The sequence below is a fragment of the Thamnophis sirtalis genome, unplaced genomic scaffold (assembly GCF_051295495.1).
Source record: "Thamnophis sirtalis isolate CommonGarterSnake01/CBP01778 unplaced genomic scaffold, rThaSir2_p1.2 scaffold_11, whole genome shotgun sequence".
Lineage (NCBI taxonomy): Eukaryota > Metazoa > Chordata > Lepidosauria > Squamata > Natricidae > Thamnophis > Thamnophis sirtalis.
The window spans coordinates 5,379,630-5,403,441 of NW_028261391.1; the positions used below are offsets into that span (position 1 = coordinate 5,379,630).

The 23,812-nt window shown below is 42.1% G+C and overlaps 1 protein-coding gene across 3 annotated transcripts; it reads right to left on the reverse strand.

Moving 5' to 3' along the window:
* Positions 1-3,361: 3,361 nt before the first annotated feature.
* On the reverse strand, positions 3,362-23,608 carry LOC148043462 (cytochrome P450 2J5-like). Of its 3 annotated transcripts, none has more exons than XM_087726110.1 (9): positions 23,438-23,608; positions 16,666-16,828; positions 13,616-13,765; positions 13,315-13,475; positions 10,086-10,259; positions 8,901-9,051; positions 7,660-7,847; positions 6,184-6,325; positions 3,362-3,546 (listed from the first exon to the last, which is right to left on the reverse strand). In XM_087726110.1, exons 1-9 carry the CDS (start codon positions 23,606-23,608, stop codon positions 3,362-3,364), a joined length of 1,485 nt encoding a protein of 494 aa, XP_087582236.1. The 3 variants fall into 3 exon arrangements, with proteins under 3 accessions (XP_087582236.1, XP_087582237.1, XP_087582238.1); XM_087726111.1 differs by having other exon boundaries at positions 8,901-9,042; positions 10,083-10,259; XM_087726112.1 differs by having other exon boundaries at positions 8,901-9,047; positions 10,082-10,259.
* Positions 23,609-23,812: the final 204 nt, after the last annotated feature.

A 23,812-nucleotide genomic window follows, 5' to 3' on the forward strand; every position in this document is an offset into this window, starting at 1 on the left:
CATTGCCCTCATTGTCCTGCTTTGTTCTCTTTCTTTGAGGCTCTCTAGTTGATCTGGAGGTGGCTGTAACCCTTTTCTTTGATGCCTTTTGCTTTTCTTCCTTCCTCCATTGATGGGGGAAAGAATAGCAACATGTCTTTTAATGCTGTGCCTGATTGGTGCTGGTACTTTGTCAAAAGATATTATCACAGTAATTGACATTATTTAGGTCACCTTTGACACGTGCCGTTTAATTAGGAGAGAAAGTAATGTTCTTTTTTTAAAAAAAATAAATTTCAAGGTCTGTGTAATCCCATTTGTCCCTAGCATGATATTATGCCAGAATTTATTTGAAAGTAATGGTGTACCATATGTCCATATTAATCTGTCTGAATCCAAAGGGCAATCTTGTGGGTCCCAGAGATATTATCTACGCCACCATTATGTCTCATGCAAATCCTAGTTTATGTCTAGTTTAATGAAAAGAAGGACTAGGGGAGACATGGTAGCAGTCTTCCAATATCTCAGGGCTTGTCACAAAGAAGAGGGAGTCAAGCTATTTTCCAAAGCACCGGAGGGTAGTACAAGAAGCAATGGTGAAAACTAATCAAGGAGAGAAACAACCTAGAATTAAGGAGAAATTTCCTGACCGTTAGACCAATTAATTAACTCCAGAAGGTGTGAATGCCCCAACACTGGAAGTTTTTAAGAAGATGTTGGATATCTATTTGTCTGAAGTGGTGTAGGGTTTCCTGCCTAGGCAGGGGGTTGGACTAGAAGACCTCCAAGGTCCCTTCCAACTCTGTTATTCTATTCTAAACCCTTGAAAGTTCATCATGAGAACGTTGTTATGGGAAAAAAATTACACCTGACTCAGGGCTGGGATCCTACCAGTTTAACAACCGGTTCGCTGAGTGCACATGCACAGTTCTGCATTACTGCTGGCGAGTAAAACAGAGGAGGCACCAATCAGCTGGCCTTCAGAAAAAAAAATATAGGTGACTAGAGTGCAGGGACTGGCGGGTGGGCGGTCCCACTTCAAAGTCAGAGCGAACTGGTTCACTCCCAGCTGATAGTCAAAGCTACCGGTTCATCCGAACCAGTTCAAACCAGTAGAATCCCACCCATGCCCTCACTCAATTTCCCCTGCAAATATGAGATTTTTTTCCCCAAGGGCAACACATTGTTTGAGAACCATCTCTGGATCTGTGCAGTTTTTCAATCTTCTGCAACTGAAACAAATGAATACCATGATCATTAATAATTTGGGCTGTTGTAATAAACCCTGCAGCAACTGTTATTGATTCATCAAAGCATTCAATTATAGGTAAGAGTTATAGCTGGTTAGTGATACCTAGTTTAAAAATGATGTCACCACCTCAGTTGCTTAATGCATGACCACATCTGAAAAAGGTCCATGCATTTTTTTTGGCAGCCACAATTGGCCAACTTTGAAGCATCATTACACCCAAGAGAGGTCAGATTAGGGTTAGGGTTAGGGTTAGGGTTAGGGTTTGGGTTAGGGTTTGGGTTTGGGTTTGGGTTTGGGTTTGGGTTTGGGTTTGGGTTTGGGTTAGGGTTAGGGTTAGGGTTAGGGTTAGGGTTAGGGTTAGGATCAGGGGTGGCTTCCTTTCAGGCAATCCCCCCTCCTGCTTCTCCACTCGCAACCCCTTGGCCGGCTCTGGTGGGCTGGGAGGGTGCACACATGCGAAGAGATCCCCCTCCTCAAGCGAGTGCCAAAGGGCAGCAAAGGCATGTGTGGGCCTGCCGGCTGTTCGCTTAAAGAGGGTCTTAACAAGATGCAAAAAGATGCGACTTTTCTCCTGCACGAAGGCTCCGGCCACCATCGCTTCGCTGTGTCATCCCTCCCCCCTGCAGCTCTTTGGCCAAGCGCAGAGGGTGCAAGCTCCAGCCCAAAGTGGCAGGAAGCGAAGGATGCCTTATGTGCAAATGTGGCACGAAGGGGGGTACAGGGCCGCTTCGCTCTGGTGACCCTCCTTCCGCTCCCCCTCCTTCTCCTCTTGTACAGGGGAGAGGGATGATATGGCAAGGTGAGGTTTTGTGGCTCCCGGTGTTTTGTCTGATATGGAAAACAGGCCCAAGTGTCTCTTTGAGTGTTTAAGGTTGCAGACTCCTGCCTTAAAGCATGGTGTCATTTTGGGCTATCTATGAAATTTGCTCTGGCTGTTTAACATGAATCCCATAAGACAAATTTATTAAAACTGAAAAATGATACTAAGACCACATGGAAAGTGATATATTTTATTGGCACCCAAAGAAAATAAAGGGAGAACGTAACAAAACTTACATAGCAATTTTTGTTTCTTACGCAAACTCCTAGTCTTTCATTGACCTGGTTAGGTACATTGTGTAAACCCAGCAATAGAGCTTGCCAGCCCTTGTGTTAATGAGGCTGGCATTGGCCCCGGCTGGACCAGGCCAGTGTCTCTGGGCAGAGAACAGGCTGCGCATCTCCCCAAGCGACCGAGACACACCCAGCACAAACAAGGGCCAGAAGAAGCTTCACAAAAGTGAAGCAGTGGGTTTATTCAGCGTGGAATAAAAAGAAGCAAAACAGCATATTAAGTGAATGGGCGCAAAGCAGGGGTGGTTCCTGCCAGTTCTAACCTCTTCTATAGAAGAGGTTCCACAAATCTACACTGCCGTTTAGAACCGATACCAGCTCCCTCCCTCTGCCCATCCACATATCATCAAGATGAAGAGTGTTGCGTCCTCCTAACGCAGCCGGCAGCCAAGCCCCGCCCCGCCACAACCTGATTGGTCCAGGCGTGGTTGGCTGCCAGCGGGAGAATTGCGCCTCCCCCATTGGCTGGCTGCCTGACAGCTATCCATATAAATAACTGTCAGGCGACGCTGTCCCGCGCATGAGTTCTGAACAGTGGCCTGTTAAAGCCGTTGAATAAAAGTTCTCAGAATTACCTCACGCCTCGCCTCGTACTTAAAAAAAAGCAAGAGGAGGAATTCTGGGAGTTGAAGTCCACAAGTAAAGCTGTCAAGTTTGAACACACCAAGGTCTTTTTTCTAAAGGGTTAGTGGTGCAAGAGTCTTGTAACTTGACAGCTTTAAGACTTGCGTGCTTCAATGCCAGAGTTTCTGAGCCAACATTTTGGTTGCTAAGCAAGAGCGTTGTTAAGTGAGTTTCACCACAATTTACAAGTTGGCCACACCCACCCGGTCACATGTCTGGCAAGCCACTCCCACTCAGTCACATGGCCAGCAAGCCACTCCCACAAAGCAGGCCACACCTACAGAAGAAGTTCTAAAAAAATTTGAAACCCACCACTGGTGCAAAGCAAATCTTTACCATGCTGACTAACTATTTTGCAATTAGCTTTATGCTTTTTATGTTGTTTTTATACATTTAAGCCTGTGTGGGAATAGCACACAGTTTGTAAGGGTGTGGGCGCATTATGAACTTTACAACAGGTTCTTCGTTGAGTTTTTTCACTCCTTTGGGTAACCGGAAGTTGAAGGCCCTCAACAGGCTGGTCAGAAAGATGAAAATCTCAATTCTTGCCAGTTGCTCTCCCATACAGGTACGTTGACCTGTAAGTAAGACAAGATATACGTAAAGAGGATAATAATCAGTTCAGGAAATCTGTTTAAAAAATGTAATGACAAAAATTGAATCCCAATAGCTTCTCTCCGATGCAATTCCTAGAAGTTTTTCTCAGTTTCCAAACAGTTTGCGAACAGGCCTTAAGGGAGGAATTTAATACAATACAATACAATATACAATAGCAGAGTTGGAAGTGACCTTGGAGGTCTTCTAGTCCAACCCCCTGCCTAGGCAGGAAACCCAATTCCATTCCAGACAAATGGCTATCCAACATCTTCTTAAAGACTTCCAGTGTTGGGGCATTCACAACTTCTGGAGGCAAACTGTTCCACTGAGCAATTGTTCTAACTGTCAGGAAATTTCTCCTCAGCTCTAAGTTGCTTCTCTCCTTGATTAATTTCCACCCATTGCTTCTTGTTCTACCTTCAGGTGCCTTGGAGAATAGTTTGACTCCCTCTTCTTTGTGGTAACCCCTGAGATATTGGAACACTGCTATCATGTCTCCCCTAGTCCTTCTTTCTATTAAACTAGACATACCCAGTTCCTGCAACCGTTCTTCATATGTTTTAGCCTCCAGTCCCCTAATCCTCTTTGTTGCTCTTCTCTGCACTCTTTCTAGAGTCTCCACATCTTTTCTACATCGTGGCGACCAAAACTCAATGCAGTATAACTTATACTCGATAGTGGACCATTACAAAGGCTACACTGTACAACCATGAAAAAACTGATATGGTACGTTTGTCTAGAGATGGGCCTACAAGAAGGAAGTCCCCTTCTCACTATTCAACACTAGATGTTGAAACAAAGCCTCCCATATAAAGTTTTTTTCTTCTACTTTGTCAAATGCCTTCCTGAAGTCCAAGCATACTAGGTTTACAGCATTTTGCTGATCCGCCATTGTAGTCACTTTATGAAAGAAGATAATAAGGCTTGCCTGACACAATACATTTTTAACAACCACATAATGGTATATAGCGAATGTGTCAAACTCAATTTTATTGTCCTCTGTGGGCTGGGGATGGGTGTGGCCATGGGAAGGGGCATGACTGGAGTGGTTGCAATAGACTGGGCATGGCCAGTGGGCATGGCCTGCTTGATATCGCTCGTGTGGGTGGTGCCTGTGAGTTTGGGTGGGTTTGGGGAGGGAATCCAGGGGTCTCCAATGGGTGGTGCACTGGGTGGGAGGATTGTCCCACAGAATGAGGTCAGGTGAGGTGACGCAAGACAAGAGGTGCCGCTCTTGGTGTGTGGGGTGAAAGGATGGCTTCCAGCTGTAGACACAGCCTGGTGGCCCCTCAGCTGGTGCGCATTATGGCTCTGAAGCCTGCTGCCAGCACAGCACTGGGCTGGCCATGCAGGGAGCAAGTGGAGGTGGTGGGAAGGAATGTGATGCGGATTGCTGGATGCACTTACTCTGCTTGCATTTGGAGAGCAGGTTGCTGCTGGTCGTCTTCTCCTCAGCCCCCTTGCAAGTCTTGCCCTTGGCCTATGTGTGGAGTGCATTCCCCTTGTGCACCCAACTGCGGTAGTGGATGCAAAGCAGGGTACAGGGTGGGATAGGAAGCAGTGCCTCTCCCAAGGCTGGAGGAAGAGGGGTCTTTGAGCCCCAGGCACTGGTTTGGGCAGCATCCTTCTGAATCACCTGCTCACATGGAGGGAAGCCCCACTACCTCTGAGGTGCACCTTCCTGGGAATTCACTTCAGCCCAGACCAACCCATCCCAGTGGGTGCACAGGTGCCTGCCTCCTCTGCTCATACATGCCTGCCAAGATGGCATGGGCCAGCCTTTCTGCATGTGCACCTGTCTCCGCCTGTGCACCCATGTGACCTCTGTGATGGCAAGGGTTGGGCCTCTGTGTGCATACGCTTGCCACCTCCTGCGGCACATGCATGCCCACCCACTGGGATGGATTGGGCCAGGCTGATGTCATGCAAGCCGGACCCTTACTGTTTCCAGGATGGTCGCGCAGGCTGGATCTGACCTTGAGTTTGACACCCCTGGCATATAGTGCTCAACTTCTTCATTTCTAGGTGCTCACTTATCCTCCACTTGATTATTTTTTCCAGGATCTTCCCAGGTATTGATGAGCCTATAATTTTCCCTTTCTGTAGATTGGTACCACCTGAGCTCCTTTCCAGTTATTTGGCTGTTCCTTTATGGTACAGGAGCTTTAGATGATTATATTCACTGGATCCAATATTATATCTACCAGCTCCTTTAGAACCTTAATCTGGTCCAGATTAATCTGGTCTTGGTTTTCCTTCTGGGTGGATAGGTATTGCCTTACCATTTCCTTGCCTGTTTTGATTTGTACACTGGTTCTATCTATCTCCCTCAGTGCTGCTTTTGATAGGTTGGGCAATTTCTTCCTTTTGCATAAAAACAGATGCATAGAAGAAATTAAGCTGCTCGGCTTTCTCCCTGAACCTGTCAACTTCTTGCCATCTGCTTCCCATTAATGGAACTATCATTTCCTCGATTTTCTTCTACTTCCTCACACACTGAAGTAATGTTTTGTTGTTGTTGCTGCTGTTGTTAATTTTAGCATTAGTTGCCAATCTCGGCTCACTCTGAGCCTCAGCTTTCCAATAAGTTATAAGCTGCTTTGGGATCATGGACGTACCTATTCCAAAGGGCAGAAAACCTTCTCTTTCAATGAACTTCCCATCCTTATCTAAAAAGTGATTTGGGTTGAATTCTCCAGGTGTCTCCCATTGCTCAGGATCAAGAAGAACGGAACGCAGGTCTGGCAAAATAATGGTTCCCTGCAAACAAAGAGATGATTAAACAGAGCAGTTTCATAAGGGAAAGAGGCAGAAAAGTTCAAACAACATTGATGAAACATTTGGTTTTAGCTTGCCTTTATGAACCTTTATTTGTTTATTTCCAGAGCAGTTTCCAGAGTACCATTAACCACTCAACAGCTTAGCTTCCTTTCTTCCTTTCCATCCATTAAAACAGGGAGCTCGATACATATTTCTTTATGACTCCAAGTTGCCCCAAGAAGAGGACAAGAAACAGCTCTAGACATGACTTACATTATGAACTTAAATTCAGCCCTTAGACTCTTATTATCTTCCTAGGATAAATTTAAAATGTTTAAGGTTGTTCCTTTAAAGCGGAGAGGTATTTGGCTTTTAACCTATAATTGTTACCCCACAAAAGCTTGCTATTTTTTCCCAATTGATTGACTACATTGGCAGTTCCTGAACAGAGACTATTGCGTAGTGGGCTTTAGTAGGCAAGAATCAGACCAGCATAGGTGCAACAGCATTTGTTGACTCAAACTGTAACTGAGGAGCAGCAGGCAATACACTCTGGGCTCACAAGGCCTTAACCAACCATAATGCATGAAAAACCCTGCCCAAATGTGAATGTTCTAAGTTTCCCTCCAAAACAGTTGGAGCTAACAGTTAGGGTCTTCTAAAGGTTAGTTTCACTTTAGCAAGGTTAACAGTTAGGGTCATCTAAAGGTTAGTTTCACTTTAGCAGAGTTAACAGTTAGGGTCATCTAAAGGTTAGTTTCACTTTAGCAAGGTTAACAGTTAGAGTCATCTAAAGGTTAGTTTCACTTTAGCAGAGTTAACAGTTAGGGTCATCTAAAGGTTAATTTCACTTTAGCAAGGTTAACAGTTAGAGTCATCTAAAGGTTAGTTTCACTTTAGCAGAGTTAACAGTTAGGGTCATCTAAAGGTTAGTTTCACTTTAGCAAGGTTAACAGTTAGAGTCATCTAAAGGTTAGTTTCACTTTAGCAAGGTTAACAGTTAGGGTCATCTAAAAGTTAGTTTCACTTTAGCAAGGTTAGAGTCATCTAAGTTAGAGTCATCTAAGGGTTAGTTTCACTTTAGCAAGGTTAACAGTTAGAGTCATCTAAAGGTTAGTTTCACTTTAGCAAGGTTAACAGTTAGGGTCATCTAAAGGTTAGTTTCACTTTAGCAGAGTTAACAGTTAGGGTCATCTAAAGATTAGTTTCACTTTAGCAGGGCTTAACCCAACTATATATATTCAATACATAACAGAGACCTTCTGCCCAAGAGCCATATTCTGCTTTTCCTTCCATATTGTGTTATTGTAATGCACCTTGAACACATTTCTCACCTTTGGAAGGCGGTAACCCCTTATCTTCACATCTTTTATACATTGCTTGGGTCCCCCAAGTACAAACACAAATTTTAAACGAAGTATTTCATGAATTACGGCATTGGTGAAGGGCAACTTCTTCCGATCCTGGTAGGAAATTGACCCTGAGAAGCCAAACAAATCTTCAATCTCCTTCTGGACTTTCTCTAGAAAAAAAATGATGGAAAAAGAATCTTCATTCTGAATTTTAATCCTTAGGATATACCATGTTTCTCCTACCATGGGCCTAATATTACCCCTGCCCTGAAAATTAGCCAGTAGGGTGGGATGTGCATGGCCAGTACAGGTGGCAGTGCAGGGGGGAAACTGTCTGGCTGCAACTGCAGCCTGCTGGCCAGCAGCAGGCTGCATTTCCTTGGGAAAGCGCAAATACTACTTTTGCCCTTCTCTTTCTGGGTGTAGCATTTCTGTTTGTTGGGCTGCTTCTCTGAAGCCGGCAGCTGCGTGGCCAGCTGCTTCGCTTTTTCCTTCTTTTTGGGAGGCTCGCAGGAGGCTTGTGCTGCAGCACCGGCATGGGGGAGGCAGGCAATCCAAATATCCCATGCTGGTGCTTGTTCAGTGCAGCCACAGGCAAGCCAAGAAACAGTGGGATGAAGAGACGAGTGCATTGGGATCACCTCTGTCTCCTCCATGCCTCTGTCTCCACCTGCTGCTGGTGCCACCACGCAAGTCTCCCATGAGGAAAAAGAGGAAAAGGGAAAGTGGCTAGCTATGGAGTTGGTGGCTTTGGGAAGTGGCCCAACAGGTAGAAGCCCCGTGGTCAGAAAGAGAAGGGGGAAAGTCTGTAGGAAAATCCCCCCCCCCACATTTTCCTACTGATTAGCTAGAAAGCAGATTAGCTAGAAAGTAAATATAAATGGCACAGCACAGCTGATTTTCATACAGCTGATCATCGGAACTTAAAAAAAACTTTTAAAAGCATTTTTATGGTAGTTTAAAAAATGCTTAAAAAGTAAAAAAAAAAAAGTTCCGATGATCAGCTGTGCAACAATCAGCTGTGCGATTGTCAGAAGTTTTTTTTGAAAAAAAAAACTTTTTTAAACCTTTTTTTTACTACTGGTTCAGGCAAACCAGCCCGAACCATTAGCATTTCACCCCTGCTACATAGGAAAATTATTATGGAGCGTATTTTCAAATAATTCCTCTGTGTTCTAGAACCTGAGACTGGACCTGGTTCTCACAGCCCAGATTTCGCTCACCTTGGATGTTAGGATGATTTACCAAGAGGAGCAGAGCCCACATCATAGTAGCCAAGGTTGTGTCTGTTCCAGCACCAAAAAAATCAAAAATACACTGAGCCAAGTTCTCTTCATTGTAGGTAGAATCAGGGTCATTCTTGCTCTGATGTTTAAAATGGAAAATGGAAATTACAATGAATTCTAGGCAGAGTTCTTGTGATTATTTTTCCCTGTGTGCCACAAGTCATTAGAATAAATATACTCCTGTGGTTATCTAGGAAAATTATTGCAGGATTATAATAATGAAGGTGATTGGTTCACACTAAGACATTACCTTAAAGAAGCCAAGGTCAAAGAGAGTTTTTGCTTTGGAAGGTCTTGGATTCATTTCCTTTTATTTTACGGTTGGGAGAATATTAAGACTGTATACCTTAAATTTGTGATCAGACTAATGGTATATTCAAGACTGATGCCATATAATTGTAAATAAAGTGACCTGGTAAGTTTAACTATAAATTGATAGATGTTGCTTCTAAAATATCAATGTTTTTCTGAAAATATTGGAGAGGAGGAAGAAAAATGGGAAACAAGGGGAGGACATATAAGACAGGATGACAAACATGAATTTCTATATCTCTGCACAAAGTGTTATCCAGACCTAATGAGAGTCTACAATTGCAGAGGTACAATATAGCTCTTATTTATTTAGAAACAATCCAAAATTAGTGGCTAAGATGCTGAGCTTGTTGATCAGAAAGTTCAACAGTTCAGTGGTTCGAATCCCTAGTGCAGTGCAATGGGGTTTGCTCAGGGTTACTTGTCCCAGCTTCTGCCAACTCAGCAGTTCAAAAGCACATAAAAATGCAAATACAAAAATAGGAACCACCTTTGGTGGGAAGGTAACAGTGTTCTGTGCGCCTTCGGCCTTTAGTCATGCCGGCCACATGACCATGGAGAAGTCTTTGGACAGCACTGGAACTTCGGCTTTGAAATAGAGATGAGCGCCACCCCCCTAGAGTCAGGAACAAGTAGCACATACGTGCAAGGGGAACCTTTATCTTTACCTTACTAAATTTAGATTAGGAGTTGCATAAAAAAAGAAGAAAAATCCAGTGAAGATAATCTCTGTAGCCCCTCCTTTTTTCTTATAGAAAGGAATATAATAATGCCTTGCTCCTGTATTTAACCACAATAAATCCATACCTTCTCCACCTGTAGAAGATAGTAATCAATGAAATCTTGTGGCTCGTGCAGAGAGTGGAATTCCTTGTGTTTCTCTATTTCCTGCTTTGCAAAGGAAGTGATCACCCCTACAGAAGCTATGGCCTCCTTGTGAGGGCCTGGGAGGTAGCTCATTAATCGTGGGAACATACTATACATCTAATAGCAAAGGAAGAGGAAAAGTTATTTATTTATTTCCCATCACAATTTAAAAAAAAGAGTCTTAGCAGCTCACAGTAATAGGCAACATTTAACAACCACACAAAAAAATATTACAAACACATTAAAACATGGCAAAAAATACATGGTATCAGACCTCAAAAGCCATCCAGAAAAGCTCTGTTTCCAAATTCTGGTAGGAAACACATAATGTTAGAGGCAGATAAATTATTAGGAAGCTGTTGTGGCCCAGCAGGAGCTGTTGGAGCTGCAAAAAGACTCCGATAGCGAGGTACTCTATGAGTCGGCTCTGGAAGATGTGGAGGACCCTGGACAGGGTTCAGACTCTGAGCAGGGACCAGGAGGCACATGAGGCATGGAGCAGCAGTGAAAGCCTAAGTGAGTTTGTCCCTGATGTCAAGCCCTGGAGCAGTGGGGAGGAGCTAAGGGAGTTGTTCCTGGATGCCAGGCAAAGACGGGCAGATAAGCGCCGACAGCAACTACGGAGATACAGAAGATAATTGGGGCCAGGGGGTTGTGATTAGGCTCCTCCCAAGATAGTATATAAGAAGAGACTTTGGGAGGAGACTTTTTGCAGGACACAATTATTATACTAAAGCTGGAGAAGCACTTGTGTGTATTTCTTATGTATGGAAGTCTGGGTTGCCGCCAAAGTGTTAATTTATTGTGCATAAATCGTCTAGCAGTAATCTTGTGTCGGCATGACTCACCATACGGAGGGGAGTCAGAACAGGAAGCTATTATAAAGTTCTCTTATATTTTACAGAATCCTTCGAAAATAGGCTTACCTATAGCTGAGCTGTGATTTAATAAATTGCCCATGCTAATTAATAAATTAACTACATGGGTTGGAGTTTCACAGTCTTCCAGCTTGTGAGCTAGTGTGTCAGAAGCCATCTTTTACATTGGGCCTTCAGGCCTGCCACATTTTCTGCTGTGGGAAAATGGGAGGGGGGATTATACCGAGTGTGGATCCCGGGGTAGCATCATATCGGTTTGACAACTGGTTCCCTGAGTGTGCGCTCGCTTCGCTCATTTGCCCCTTTCCAACCAAAATTGCCCATTGGATAAGCTGCAATCAGAATTTTGGACATGTGATTTAATGATCACATTAACTCACTTAACAACCATCATAAAAATGGCTGTGAAATCGAGTCCAATCAAGTAGCAACCTAACTTGTGACAGCAATGATTTATGATTAAAATTCAGGGCTCAATTATAGTTGTAAGCTATGAGGTCCTCGGGGTAGATCAACAGACATCCAGTACCTATAGGAGAACCCAACGGTGCTTGTTCAACAGGAAACTGGACTTTCTGGTTTTTCTTTGAAGACGTTTCGCTTCTCATCTAAGAAACTTCTTCAGCTCTGAATGGATGGTGTGGAATGGAAGGATTTATACTCCTTGTAGACAGCTGGTCATTTGTATTTTTTTAGAGCATCATTAAGTTCACCTGGAAATTTATCTGTGTCCTCTGGGTCATCTAAGTGGTGCAAAAGGGTGTCGAGCCTTCGTAGAACTGTTAATAGGACTATTTGTAGATTACAGATAGGTGATGTCATATCCCTCTGCCTCTATTGAGAGAGGACTATTCAATTTTGACCTCAATGGCTTCTTTGATCCCTCTTTCAAACCAGCAGTCCTCTCTATCCAAGATGTAGACTTTGCTGTCTTCAGAAGAGTGGCCTGTGTGTTTTATATTAGACAGACTGCTGAATGTAGTACTGATGTATTTGTTCTCCTATGCTATGTCATGGGTTTCTGAAGTGGTTGTTTTGTTTCCCTAATGTACAGATCTGCACATGGCCCACTGCATTGTACTACATATACCATGTATACCACTAGTATATGCACCGTACTGCATATACTCACTGGTATACCATGTATATCACAAGTATTGTATATCAGGGATGGGTTCCTGCCAGTTTTAACCTCTTCTATAGAAGAGGTTCCACAAATCTACAGTGCCATTTAGAACCTGTTCCAGCTCCCTCCCCCTGCCCGTCCGAACATCATCAAGATGAAGAGTGAGAGGAGGAATTCTGGGAGTTGAAGTCCACAAGTCTTAAAGCTGTCAAGTTTGAACAGCCCTGGGTTTTTTTTTTCTAAAAGGTTAGGGGCGCAAGGCTCTTGTAACTTAACAGCTTTAAGACTTGTGTGCTTGAAATGCCAGAGTTTCAGAGCCAACATGACTGGAGGAGGAATTCTGAAAGTTGAAGTCCACAAGTCTTAAAGCTGTCAAGTTTGAACATCCCTGGGGTTTTTTTCCCTAAAAGGTTAGAGGTGCAAGGCTCTTGTAACTTAACAGCTTTAAGACGTGTGTGCTTGAAATACCAGAGTTTCTGAGCCAACATTTTGGTTGCTAAGCAAGAGCATTATTAAGTGAGTTTCACCACATTTTACAAGTTGGCCACGCCCACCCAGTGACATGGCTAGCAAGCCACTTCCACCCGGTCACGTGGCCAGTAAGCCACTCCCACCCGGTCACATGGCTGGCAAGCCAATCCCACAAAGCAGGCCACACCCACAGAAGAGGTTGTAAAAAAATTTGAAACCCACCACTGCTGTATAAGTATTGTACTGCATATATTCACTGTGTCGTACTGCATATATCACAAAATGGAATGCTTAATGCCAGTTGAGACTTCATATTTTCTCTTTACTGGAGATTTCAGTTTTTCTGAAGCTGAGATCTTATTTTTCCCCTCCAATTTGTATTCATCTGTCATTCTTTTATACCTCTGTGGATTACCAACTCTAGGGCAACTTCATTTGAATTTAAGCTCTACTTCAACACTAGCTACAAGATGGATCAAAAGACTAACATTTAAGTATTTGAATTTTTAGACTTTTTGTTGTTGTTATGCTGGTGATATTGAAATGATGGATTCCTTCATGGATAGAACCACTTTGGTATAGATGATTTCCAAGGCTCCCTCCATTCCTTACATTCATGATTACATGAAAATGCTGATTGAAACATTTTTAGAAACAATTTGGGGAGTTTTATCTCTTTAATAGAAAAATGACTCACGATATGGAAAACGTTGCTAGTGGTTTTCACTATAATATCAATGGCTTGAATTAACTTCTGTAAGTTTTCATCTTCAGGAGCAAACTGACGTCCAAAACTCAAAGAACATATGACATTAGAAACTGCATGTTCTACTGAAATTTTAGGGTCAAATGGCTGTCCTGCAAATGCAAATATTTTATAATGAATTTCATAAAGAAGATAAGTTCTTAAAATCAAATCAAATGCATCTTTTTTTTACTTGAAATGCTGACAATAGAAAAAAAGTCAGACAGTCTTGAACCATTGTCAAATAACAGACCTTTTGTTTGTCTAAAGATCTCCACCAGTCTCTGAGCTGTGTCTTCTATCTGATGCTCAATGCTTTTCTTCCCCAGGCCCAGCTTCCGCAGAGAGGTCACGCCAATGTGTCTCTGCTGTTTCCAGATGTGGCCAGTGGAAAGAAGAATTCCTGTGGGCATCAGTAGATAGTGATAAATGATTTCTGATAATATTCATGTTGTCAGGGTTCCAAATAGCATCCAAAATTAAATCAGAGTCCAAGGCAAAGTATTGCTCAAAGTTCCAATTTATTAAGAGAGCCATGTTGGCACATCTGGGAAAACCCGACTTTGAAAGCTTCCTGGTTTCTCCACCCAGTTGAAAGTTCAAGACCTTTCCCCTACACCCACAAGTTCATCACATGGTCCAATCTTCCACTGCTGTGCTGGCAGTTCCACCCATCCAGTTCCGGTCAGGTGCAAAGATGCAGAGACAAAGGATGACCTTGGCTTTCTAGAAAGGAATTTTATTTTGGCTACATAGCATTTACATCCATATCATCCCCCCTAGTCCAGAATGTGGCCCCGCGAGCGATTGTGGGTGCACCTCAGTTCACCCACATAACACCTATCCTCCACGAGCTGCGCTGGCTACCTGTTGATCTCTGGGTGCGCTTCAAGGTGCTACTTGCCACCCATAAAGCCCTTCATGGTAGTGGATCTGGATACTTGAGAGACTGCCTCCTGCCAATTACCTCCTCGCGACCAATTAGATCACATAGATTAGGCCTCCTCCGAATCCCATCTGCCAGTCAGTGTCGACTGGCAACTACACGGAGGAGAGCCTTCTCGGTAGTAGCTCCGACCCTTTGGAACGATCTCCCCATGGAGATTCGTACCCTCACCACCCTCCAGACCTTCCGCACAGCCCTTAAAATCTGGCTATCCTGTCAGGCCTGGGGCTAAAGATTGTAACCCACCCCCTCCCGAATGGTATGAATGTTCTTTTTAATTATGCATTGTTCTTATGTGTCACTGTTTGTATCCCCTTCCCCATGAGTTGTAAGCCGCCCTGAGTCCCCTCAGGGAAAAGGGCGGCCTATAAATAAACTTTAAACTAAACTAAACTAAACTAAACCTCCCATTTCCCCACAATAGAAACAGCATAGTAGAATAATCGAAAGTGCGGCAGGCCAAAGATCCAAATGGAATATGACTGCAGGCCTGACACATGTTTTAAAACACAGCTATGTCTAGTTCTTGCCAAACAGCTCTCTAGGTTTCAGATGGAAATACCAAACTATTGTGACTTGCTGCAATTTTCTAAGTTTCCAGCCATGTTACTTTTTCTCACAAAAATATTTATTCATTTTGGGAGTCACATAGACACCGGGAGAAATATGTGATATGGCAACCATAAGTGTAGTGTTTTCCAATGTCTGTCTTTGTATAATGGACATCAAAGCCTTCTAAGATTATGTACTTATGAAAAACTGATAGGAGTTGATGTTGGATGGCGGGATTGATGTCATTATGATATGACATGCAATCTTGGAGCTCTAGCAATCTAGGATTGCTATCGATATCTCTATTGCTGGACGGTCCTTTTTGGACCTAAACCATCCTGTAGAGACCGTGACAGAGAAGGGCACGTCCTGCTGATCTCAGAGGCATCGCAAAGCCCCTGATCGATCCAGGAGAAGTTCTTTTTTCCGGCTACAAGAGAAGCAGCCATTGAGGCTGCAGAAGGTTGGGACAGACCCCTGAAATGGAAGCAGAACAGGAAAGTGTGTCGGAAATGGTGAGAAAAATTTTACTATTAGAGAAGAAAACACCCCAAAAGACTTAGAGTTAAATTAAAATTGAAGACAGAAGAAAGCAAGTGAATTAAGCAGGTGAATTAAGACTGGATCTCTTTCACTTTAATTTTGTTTCCTTCTATGGATGGAATTTTTACAAATGCCTCTTACTTTTAAATTGGACTGGTCTTTTCTTTTTCCCTCTTCTATTTTTCCCATTTTTTGTATTTGTAAATCAAAATACTCTTTCCTCTCAAGGCTTGGCTGGATTGTAACTTTTAAGCCTTTTCTCTCTCTCCCTTCTTGAGTTCGGAGATTAAAGAGAGAGGTAAAAGCAGAAGAAAAAGAAGTAACACTGCCACCTAGAGGCTGGAGGCTTGTTAACATCTGATATTACAAGACTATTAAGCATGTTTTGTTTATACAGGTGCTCTTTTGGAGTAAAGAGAAAGCAATGACTTCAAAGATTACACTGAATTTGTTTGAAACCTAGCAAAAAGCCTTGGATATCTTAGTGGCAGTGTTTACAACCTGGAAAAATGGCGCAACATGAAGAAGAAAAGGAATTAACATTACAAACATGCCTAAATCTTTTGGTTCTTGAGGATGATCAGAAAACTCCAGGACAAAGGGAATGCTTTTTTATCTTTATATGTAAGTGTTATAATTCTATAGTATATCCCCCCAAAAAATGCCAATACTATAATTGTTTCTTTCACTTGTTTATCTTCCATTTTAAAGCTTAATGAATATATATGTATTTTCTATATTAACTTTTCATCCATTTCTAATAGTATCTGATCAAGTGTTGATGGCTCTTTATAAAAACCATCTGTTTTTATATCTTTCTCATCTCTCGATTGTATTTGCAAATGAGGCCACAATGCAAGGTTCACCCTTTGATTTTGTAATTCCTATTTAGTTTTTAATTCCTCTTTCTCATTTAAAATATCTTTATGCATAACAATTTTTCTCAAGTTTACAACATTTGGGTATATCAGTGCTTCCATTGTTGAAAGCCAGACTGGTATTTTCATGTAATTTTTTTGCCCTAACCTTTTTCCAAAGTAGAAATAAAACATTTATTACACAGCATCTTCGGAAATATCTATGTATTTTGTTCTTTCCATACCACAGAAAAGCATGCCATACCAGTTGAAGATCATGACCCTCCAACAATAGTAATCTCCTATGTCTAAGATTTATCCATTCTTTCACCCAAGAGAGTGTAGCTTGGTAGTAAAGCTCCCAATCTGGGATTTTATATACAATTTATTACTACTTCCACTTACCCCTTTTTTTCGCTAAAGAAGTGAAGAAAGGATCCTCTAGTCTATTAGATAATTCTTCTGGGAAGCTGTTCAATCCTTCTTTCACAGCTTTGAATCCAGACAGCACTACGGCAAGTTGATGTCCAAACCACATGGAATATATATTTCCATATTGTTTTACATGCTGCCAAGTGAATCAAAGTTGAGAAAAGTCACAATCAAATAAAACCGGTTATTTCAGTTAATACACCCTCCTACAGTCTTTCCTAAATCCTCAATTCAAAAGACGTTTCACCGTATGCAATTCTTTGTTCTTTAGAATTTGTAAGGGCCTGCCTCTCCTGTTGTGGCCAGCCAGTGGCCAGTGAGGCTGGCAGCAGAGTGGGACAATGAGGAGGTTGGGGAGCAACATGAGCCTGTCCTGGAGACTGGGGAAGGCTCGGATGAGGGCTCTGCATCAGAGGGAGAGATGGGGCCAAGGCCATCTGGCAGTTCTCAGCTGCCTTCAGAGCTAGACAGCAGTGAGGCAGAGGAACAGCTGGAGCATGTTCTGTCTGTGTGCATGCGCAGAACTGCCAGAAGAAAACAACAGAGTTGACTTAGGAGTAAAGCCATAGGTAGACGGTGAATGGCCTTTCTCATAGGAAATAAAAGAGGCACGAAATGGAAGTGGGTTTTTGCAAGAAACCATTCATTCGTTATTCATTCATTTCAGGAGTGTGAAGATCTGTCTGTGAATCTCAGAGACTCTGACAAGTCTTTTCTTGCACAGCACTGTGTTTGGAAAATATTTACATGGTAGCTCTCCAAGCTAGATAAGGTCTGTGGTAATAAATTCACCTTTGAAAGACTGGTTACCAGGCCTTTGCTGAAGGTGAATGAGAGGAATTCAGATTCGTTTAATAAAAGGGATTTTTTTCAGGACCAGGAATCTACTTCGTACTTTTTGGGGAAGCCTAGGTCAGAACCTCTCCTTTTCGTTCAAGAAAATAGAACTCTTGAAACAATTAGCATTTCTAAAGGAACCTTTCATTGAAAGGAAGGGATTGCAGGACAATGGAAGCAGAGTCTGAAGATTCCCATGCAATTTAGTTAAGATAAAGTAGTTAGAAACCTCTCCCCTCAGTCTTATCTCAGTGATAAGAAGTTGTTCTCAGGCTTCTCTTGTTGGAGGCTTCGGAATTGAGACAAAACAGATGGCTCTCCCCTCTTGCATTCTCAAGAAGGTAAATAAAAGTACAGGATAGATAGTGACCAGGAAAAAGGCAATTAACTAAGAATGCACCCAGGCCCCCTCCCCACCATAATGGCATCATCCTGATAGGGATCTGTTTCTGACCTGCTCCTCCATCCAGTAACAAATGTCAAGACAAGCTTAGCTGGAATGCCACAACACTTTATTAGCAGGAAACATAAATCTTGGTGGCTGAAAGCCCAAACACAACGAAAAAATAAAGAACCTTGGCAGACTTTGACAGATAAGGATAAAAGCTTCTCCAGTGTTGATAATTAAGTTGAATCCTGCAACCAGATTCCTCCCCAGAATCTCTCCTTAAATACTATCTTGAGAGGAGCCTAATTACAACCACCTGGGTCCAATTATTTTTTGTATCTGCGTAGCTGTTCTTTACGTCCATCTGCCTGTCATTGCCAGGCATCCATAACCAACTACCTTGTCTCCTTGCCACTGCTCCAAGGCCTGACCTCAGGAGCACACTCCCTTTCGTTTTCACTGCTGCTCCATGCCTCAGGCGCCTCCTGGTGGCCAACCAGTCTCTCTGCACCCTGGTCAGAGTCAGAACCCTGTCCAGGGTCCTCCACATCTTCCAGAGCCAACTCATAAGGCCCCTCACTGTCGGAGTCTGTTTGCAGCTCTAACGGCTCCTGCTGGGCCACAACAGGGATCTATGGCACTTGACAACCTACCTGCATGAATCATATATTACAAGGAAAGTGATCAATTTTTACAAATTAGTTTGTATGGACTAGAAGACCTCCAAAGTTACTTCCAATTCTGTTATTCTGTTAGTGTGGAGGATAGCCTTGTTAGTCAATAGTCAAACCCAAATCCAAGAGTCTAGTTACACTATTACAGTCTATAGGGAGCCTTAAGAAACTGCTGGAAACAAATGTCATCTTCAACAGAGGAGAAATGCAACCTGGTCAAACTGCTCTCAGTGCTGCAGTTTGCTCAGTAGAGCCTAATTGTGTGGGCAGAGCCAATTCTACAGGCTCCAGAGAAAGATTTTGAAGGATACTGCAAAATCTCCATTCCCTTCCCACTCCGGGGAAAGGATACTGCAAAATCTCCATTCCCTTCCCACTCTGGGGGAAGGGTACTGCAAAATCTCCATTCCCTCCCCACTCCAGGGGAAGGGTACTGCAAAATCTCCATTCCCTCCCCACTCCAGGGGAAGGATATTGCAAAATCTCCATTCCCTCCTGATCAGCTGGGATTTGGGAGGCAGAGAATAGATGGGGGCAGGGCCAGCCAGAGGTGGTATTTGGCAGTTCTGTGAACTACTCAAAATTTCGGCTACTGGTTGTCCAGAATCTGTCAGAACCTGCTGAATTTCATCCCTGCATTGGACCCAAAGCCATCTGACAGAGCCAGGTCTTAAAGCTCTTCTATGGCAGAGAAGTCTCTTCTCGTGGATATTTCCAGCAGAAATTCCTTGACTGACGAGATCCACAGTATCCCCCCTTTCCTGCTGCAGGAAATGCAGCACACGAGTCAGGACATAGAAATATCTCTGGTACATTTTGCAATTATGTTATTTTAAACTGTGGTTCAGTGAGGCCTGCAAGCTCACTCCTGGGCCTATTGCCTACAATTTTCCAATGGATATAGCTCTCCCCTCACATAATAGTCCCAAAGATGACAGAGGCAGTGATTCTGGGACTGTCCTGGTTCGATGAGTGGGGCCCGATGATCTGGTGGGAAGGGGGAAGAAAGACAAATGGATCTAGGAAGGGGCCCTCTCCCTCCTCAGGGCAGCCAGAAAGGAGAAGCTGTCTAGCACCAGGTGGAAACGAGCTCCTTAAAGCCATTCAGAGTAACCACCAGGAACCCAGCTAATCCCCAAAGAATACCAAGACCCAGCGGGGTCTGACATGCTAGCGAATGTTATGTGCTACCCCTCCGTCCACTGCCCTCCCCCGACTATGTGATTGAGGTCCTACCAAGCTCCCTAAACCGAAAATGTACTTCGTGACCCCAAAGGACATGAAAAAGCTATGGGAATTCATTGATAAATGTACTCCCTTAAATGTTCTACAGAGGAATTATTGAGTCTGTCATCTGCACCTCCATAACTGTCTGGTTTGGTTCTGCAACCCTACAAAACAAACATATCCTTCAAAGGATAATTAGAACTGCAGAAAAAACAATTGCTACCAATCTGCCATCCATCAAAGACCTGTATATTGCACTAGTCAAAAAGAGGGCGGTGAAAATATCTACAGGCCCCTCACATCCTGGACATAAATTGTTTCAATGTCTATCCTCAAAATGACGCTATAGAGCACTGAACATCAGAACAATTAGACACAAGGACAGTTTTTTCCCCGAATACCATCACTCTGCTAAACAACTAATTCCCATAACACTGTCAAACTATTTACTAAGACTGTATTACTATTATTTTTCTCATCCTTCTTAGCACCTATCTCTCCCCACTTATAACTATAACCATGTTGCTTGTATCTTTCAATTTATATAGTTTTTATTTATTGCTTCCTAGTATGATTTGATAGCTTATTAGTAATCTTGACTATCACTAGGTGTTGTATATTTTATTCTTGATGAATGTATTTTATTCTCCTTTTTTGTCAATTTTTTTAAAAAAATTGTTACAAATTTTTTTAAAAATTCTTTTACAAACGAAGTGTTGTCTGGGTTTTCCTCCCTTTTACATTGTTTCTTATAATTTGTTTTACATCATATTCCTATTCCAATTTCAGCCCATTATTTTCTTCCCATATTTCCATCTTAAGTTTAAATTTTTCTTAACACATAGAAAATATCATTTTTCACCTTTTCAGAAAATAGCAATAGCAGTTAGACTTATATACCACTTCATAGGGCTTTCAGCCCTCTCTAAGCGGTTTACAGAGTCAGCATATTGCCCCCAACAACAATCTGGGTCCTCATTTTACCCACCTTGGAAGGATGGAAGGCTGAGTCAACCCTGAGCCAGTGAGATTTGACCAGCCGAACTGCAGAACTGCAGTCAGCTGAAGTAGCCTGCAGTGCTGCATTTAACCACTGCGCCACCTTGGCTCAAATTTAGCATTTCATTTTCCACTTGTTATTCTAATTTCTATAGGTAGCATATATCATCACATTCAATCTTACTATAACAGGTTGGTTATCCACAATTAACAATGTTAGTTTTAACTATATATCATTAACAGTATTAACCTATTGCATTTTTTATTAATACATCTCTTCTTTCTCTTCCTCCTTTCCGAGCCATTTTCTCTTAACTCATCTCTTGCTCTCTTTGATGTTCCATTTTTCATCAGTTTTCTGTTTGTCCTTCTATTCCCTACTCTTAAATTTCCTTTTCTCTTTTCCCCCCTTTTATATGTATTATATCTTTTCTTCAGAATTTTTCCTATCATTCTTCTTTGAATTATTTGAGTAACCCCTCCTAGGAGTCAGTGGTGGGATTCAAATAATTTACCAACCAGTTCTCTATCCTAATGACCAGGTGGGTTGGCAGGGTTTAGTGGTCATGTGACTGTGTGGGCATGGCCAACTCAACATTACTCAGGTCGATGGGCACTTTGCCTTAGATGTTACAATGTAATAGGGGTTAACCGGAGAGGCAGTTTCTGTAAGCAGGGCAATAAAGATTAAGCTAGAAACAACACTAGAATGTTTCCTTCCTGCCTTCCTTACAGGATTAGCCCTGTAAAGCGGGAAAAAAAAACAAAAGAAGATTTCTTCCAACAACTGGTTCTCTGAACCTCTTAGAAAGTTAAGAACCAGTTCTCCCAGAAAGGTGTGGACTGGCTGAATCCCACCACTACTAGGAGTTCTCTTTTTTTGTTTCTCACTGTTTCTCTGTTTGTTTTTGAATTGTTCTTTTTTTATAGAATTTTCCTTTTCCCCTCTCTGTTCTTTTTGTGTCTCTATACATCTCAATAGAATTATCTAATTATTTGGTATTTATTTTCAGCCTTTTTCTTTTACCCATGTTAACCTCTCGCCTCTCATTTCTGTTTCTCTTTGTCAGTTCCTCTCCTTCCTGTTCTATATATCTCAATGATTTTTCTGGTTTTTTTTATATCTTTTAGTGTCGTACATGCATCCTTTAACATTTCAAGTAACTCTTCATACATCTCACACTCCATGTTCAAGTTTAACAAGTTTTTAATAATATATTTTACCACACTTAATTAGGTCTCTTTCTTAGTTCCCAGAACTAATACCCAGTCCCAAAATAAAGCATGTCCTTCTTCACCATCCCTTCAGCATGGTTCTGGCCCAAAGGCCTCGCAATGACAATTTGCTGGCTGGGTATTTCATGAGGCTCCTTGGAGCTCACTATTTTCCCAGCTGTTCCCCCTGCAATGCTTCTGGTTTCACCTCTCTTTTTATTCTCCTTATATTCACGCATATGCATCAAAGACAATTCCTTGTGTGTCCAATCACACTTGGCTAATAAAGAATTCCATTCCATTCTATAAAAACCTAGCCAGAGGCTTCATCCAGCTTGCAAAATCCCAGTGGCCATTCCCATACTGTTCAAAGAGAAAAAAGATGGGACTATGAGACTATTCATGGACATTAGGGGTATAAATGGTGTGTGTGTGGAAAACATGTACCCCCCCTCCCCTCCCTCTAATGAAATACATGCTGGCCTATCTCGCAAAAGGAAAGATCTTCACAAATGCTAGACCTGAGGGAGGCATACTACAGGGTGAGGATCAAAGAAGGAGATGCGTAGAAGACTGTTTGAAGAGTTCACCAATTAATCTAGTTGGATAACGAGACCTGTAACACTTGGGGATTCAAGTGTTATTTCCTAGTTTAATTATACTGAAACCACAGGAAAGATTTAGATTTGGTTTTCCATTGAAGCTGTGCTGATATGATATACTCATTAAAGAAGATATTTGAGAAGGAGCCAAGTGTCAGAATTCTGATTTACTTTAGTTTGTTGGTCGAAGTCTTGACATAACGTATCTTCTATTGTTAAGAGCTTTGAAGCTGGGGAATGTGCCAAAAATGGAGAGGTAGTAAAATTAGTAAAATTGTCTACCAAGCAGATATGAAATCTATGTACTGACATCTGTTCTATTGCTTCCTTCTCAAATAAGCTACATTATCTACAGCAGGTGTTACATTCCATAACTCATATCCAGAAAGTTGTCCATTGCAGGAATATAGTATAAAGAATCTTTAACAGTGGAATATCTCATTTGAGTATGGTGAAGGAAACTATGGTGAATTCACTCTCTTGTGAATTCATTCCATTAATAAAGTTTTATGGTTTTTTTTTTGTTTTTTGTTTTTTGTAAGATTGAACTAGAATTTGCCTTCTAAAAATTCAACCCCATTAGTTCACATCCTGCTCTGTGAAGTGTTAGTGAGCAGGTTTCGGCTTGAAAATTCTGGCATGATGAGAAAATCAAGTGTCATCATTATCACTTGCTCAATTAAATTCCTTATCATGCAGGAATATTTTATTGGGTTAAGACATGTCTTTATAGCTATGGTACAAAAAATAACAACAATGGGGATTATTTTACAAATAAAGCATGATTATTTAGAATGAAATACCTTACGGAAATAATCTTCACGAAGAAAAAACCCATAAGTCCATAAAGTCCCAATGAGAGGTAGAGCCAAAGGACCTGGAGGCAAATGTCTTCGGGACCAGAGTTGTCTCAGGAAGAAAAGAATCAGCAGAACAAGCAGCAAAACAAACATAAATATCCATGTCACCATCATTTTCTTGCTGAGATTTTATTTTTGAGACTTTCCGGTTGATCTGAAGGGAATTGTCTCTTTTTATCTGATAACCTTTTTTCCTTCCTGTTTGATATATTTCATTGTTGAGAAAACAATAGCAGCATATCTTTTAAAGTACTGTCTCATTGGTGCTGGTACTTTGTCAACAAGATATTATCACATGAATTGGGGTTAATAAGGTTA

Bases quoted from the DNA above. Each gene is read 5' to 3' on its own strand.
- LOC148043462 (XM_087726110.1), bottom strand. From the start codon at position 23,608: ATGATGGTGACATGGATATTTATGTTTGTTTTGCTGCTTGTTCTGCTG. The intron at 10,260-13,314 runs GTGAGTCATTTT...CTTTGCTATTAG, and splicing joins CTAGCAACGTTTTCCATATC to ATGTATAGTATGTTCCCACG. The intron at 9,052-10,085 runs AAGGTATGGATT...ATTTTCCATTTT, and splicing joins ACTATCTTCTACAGGTGGAG to AAACATCAGAGCAAGAATGA.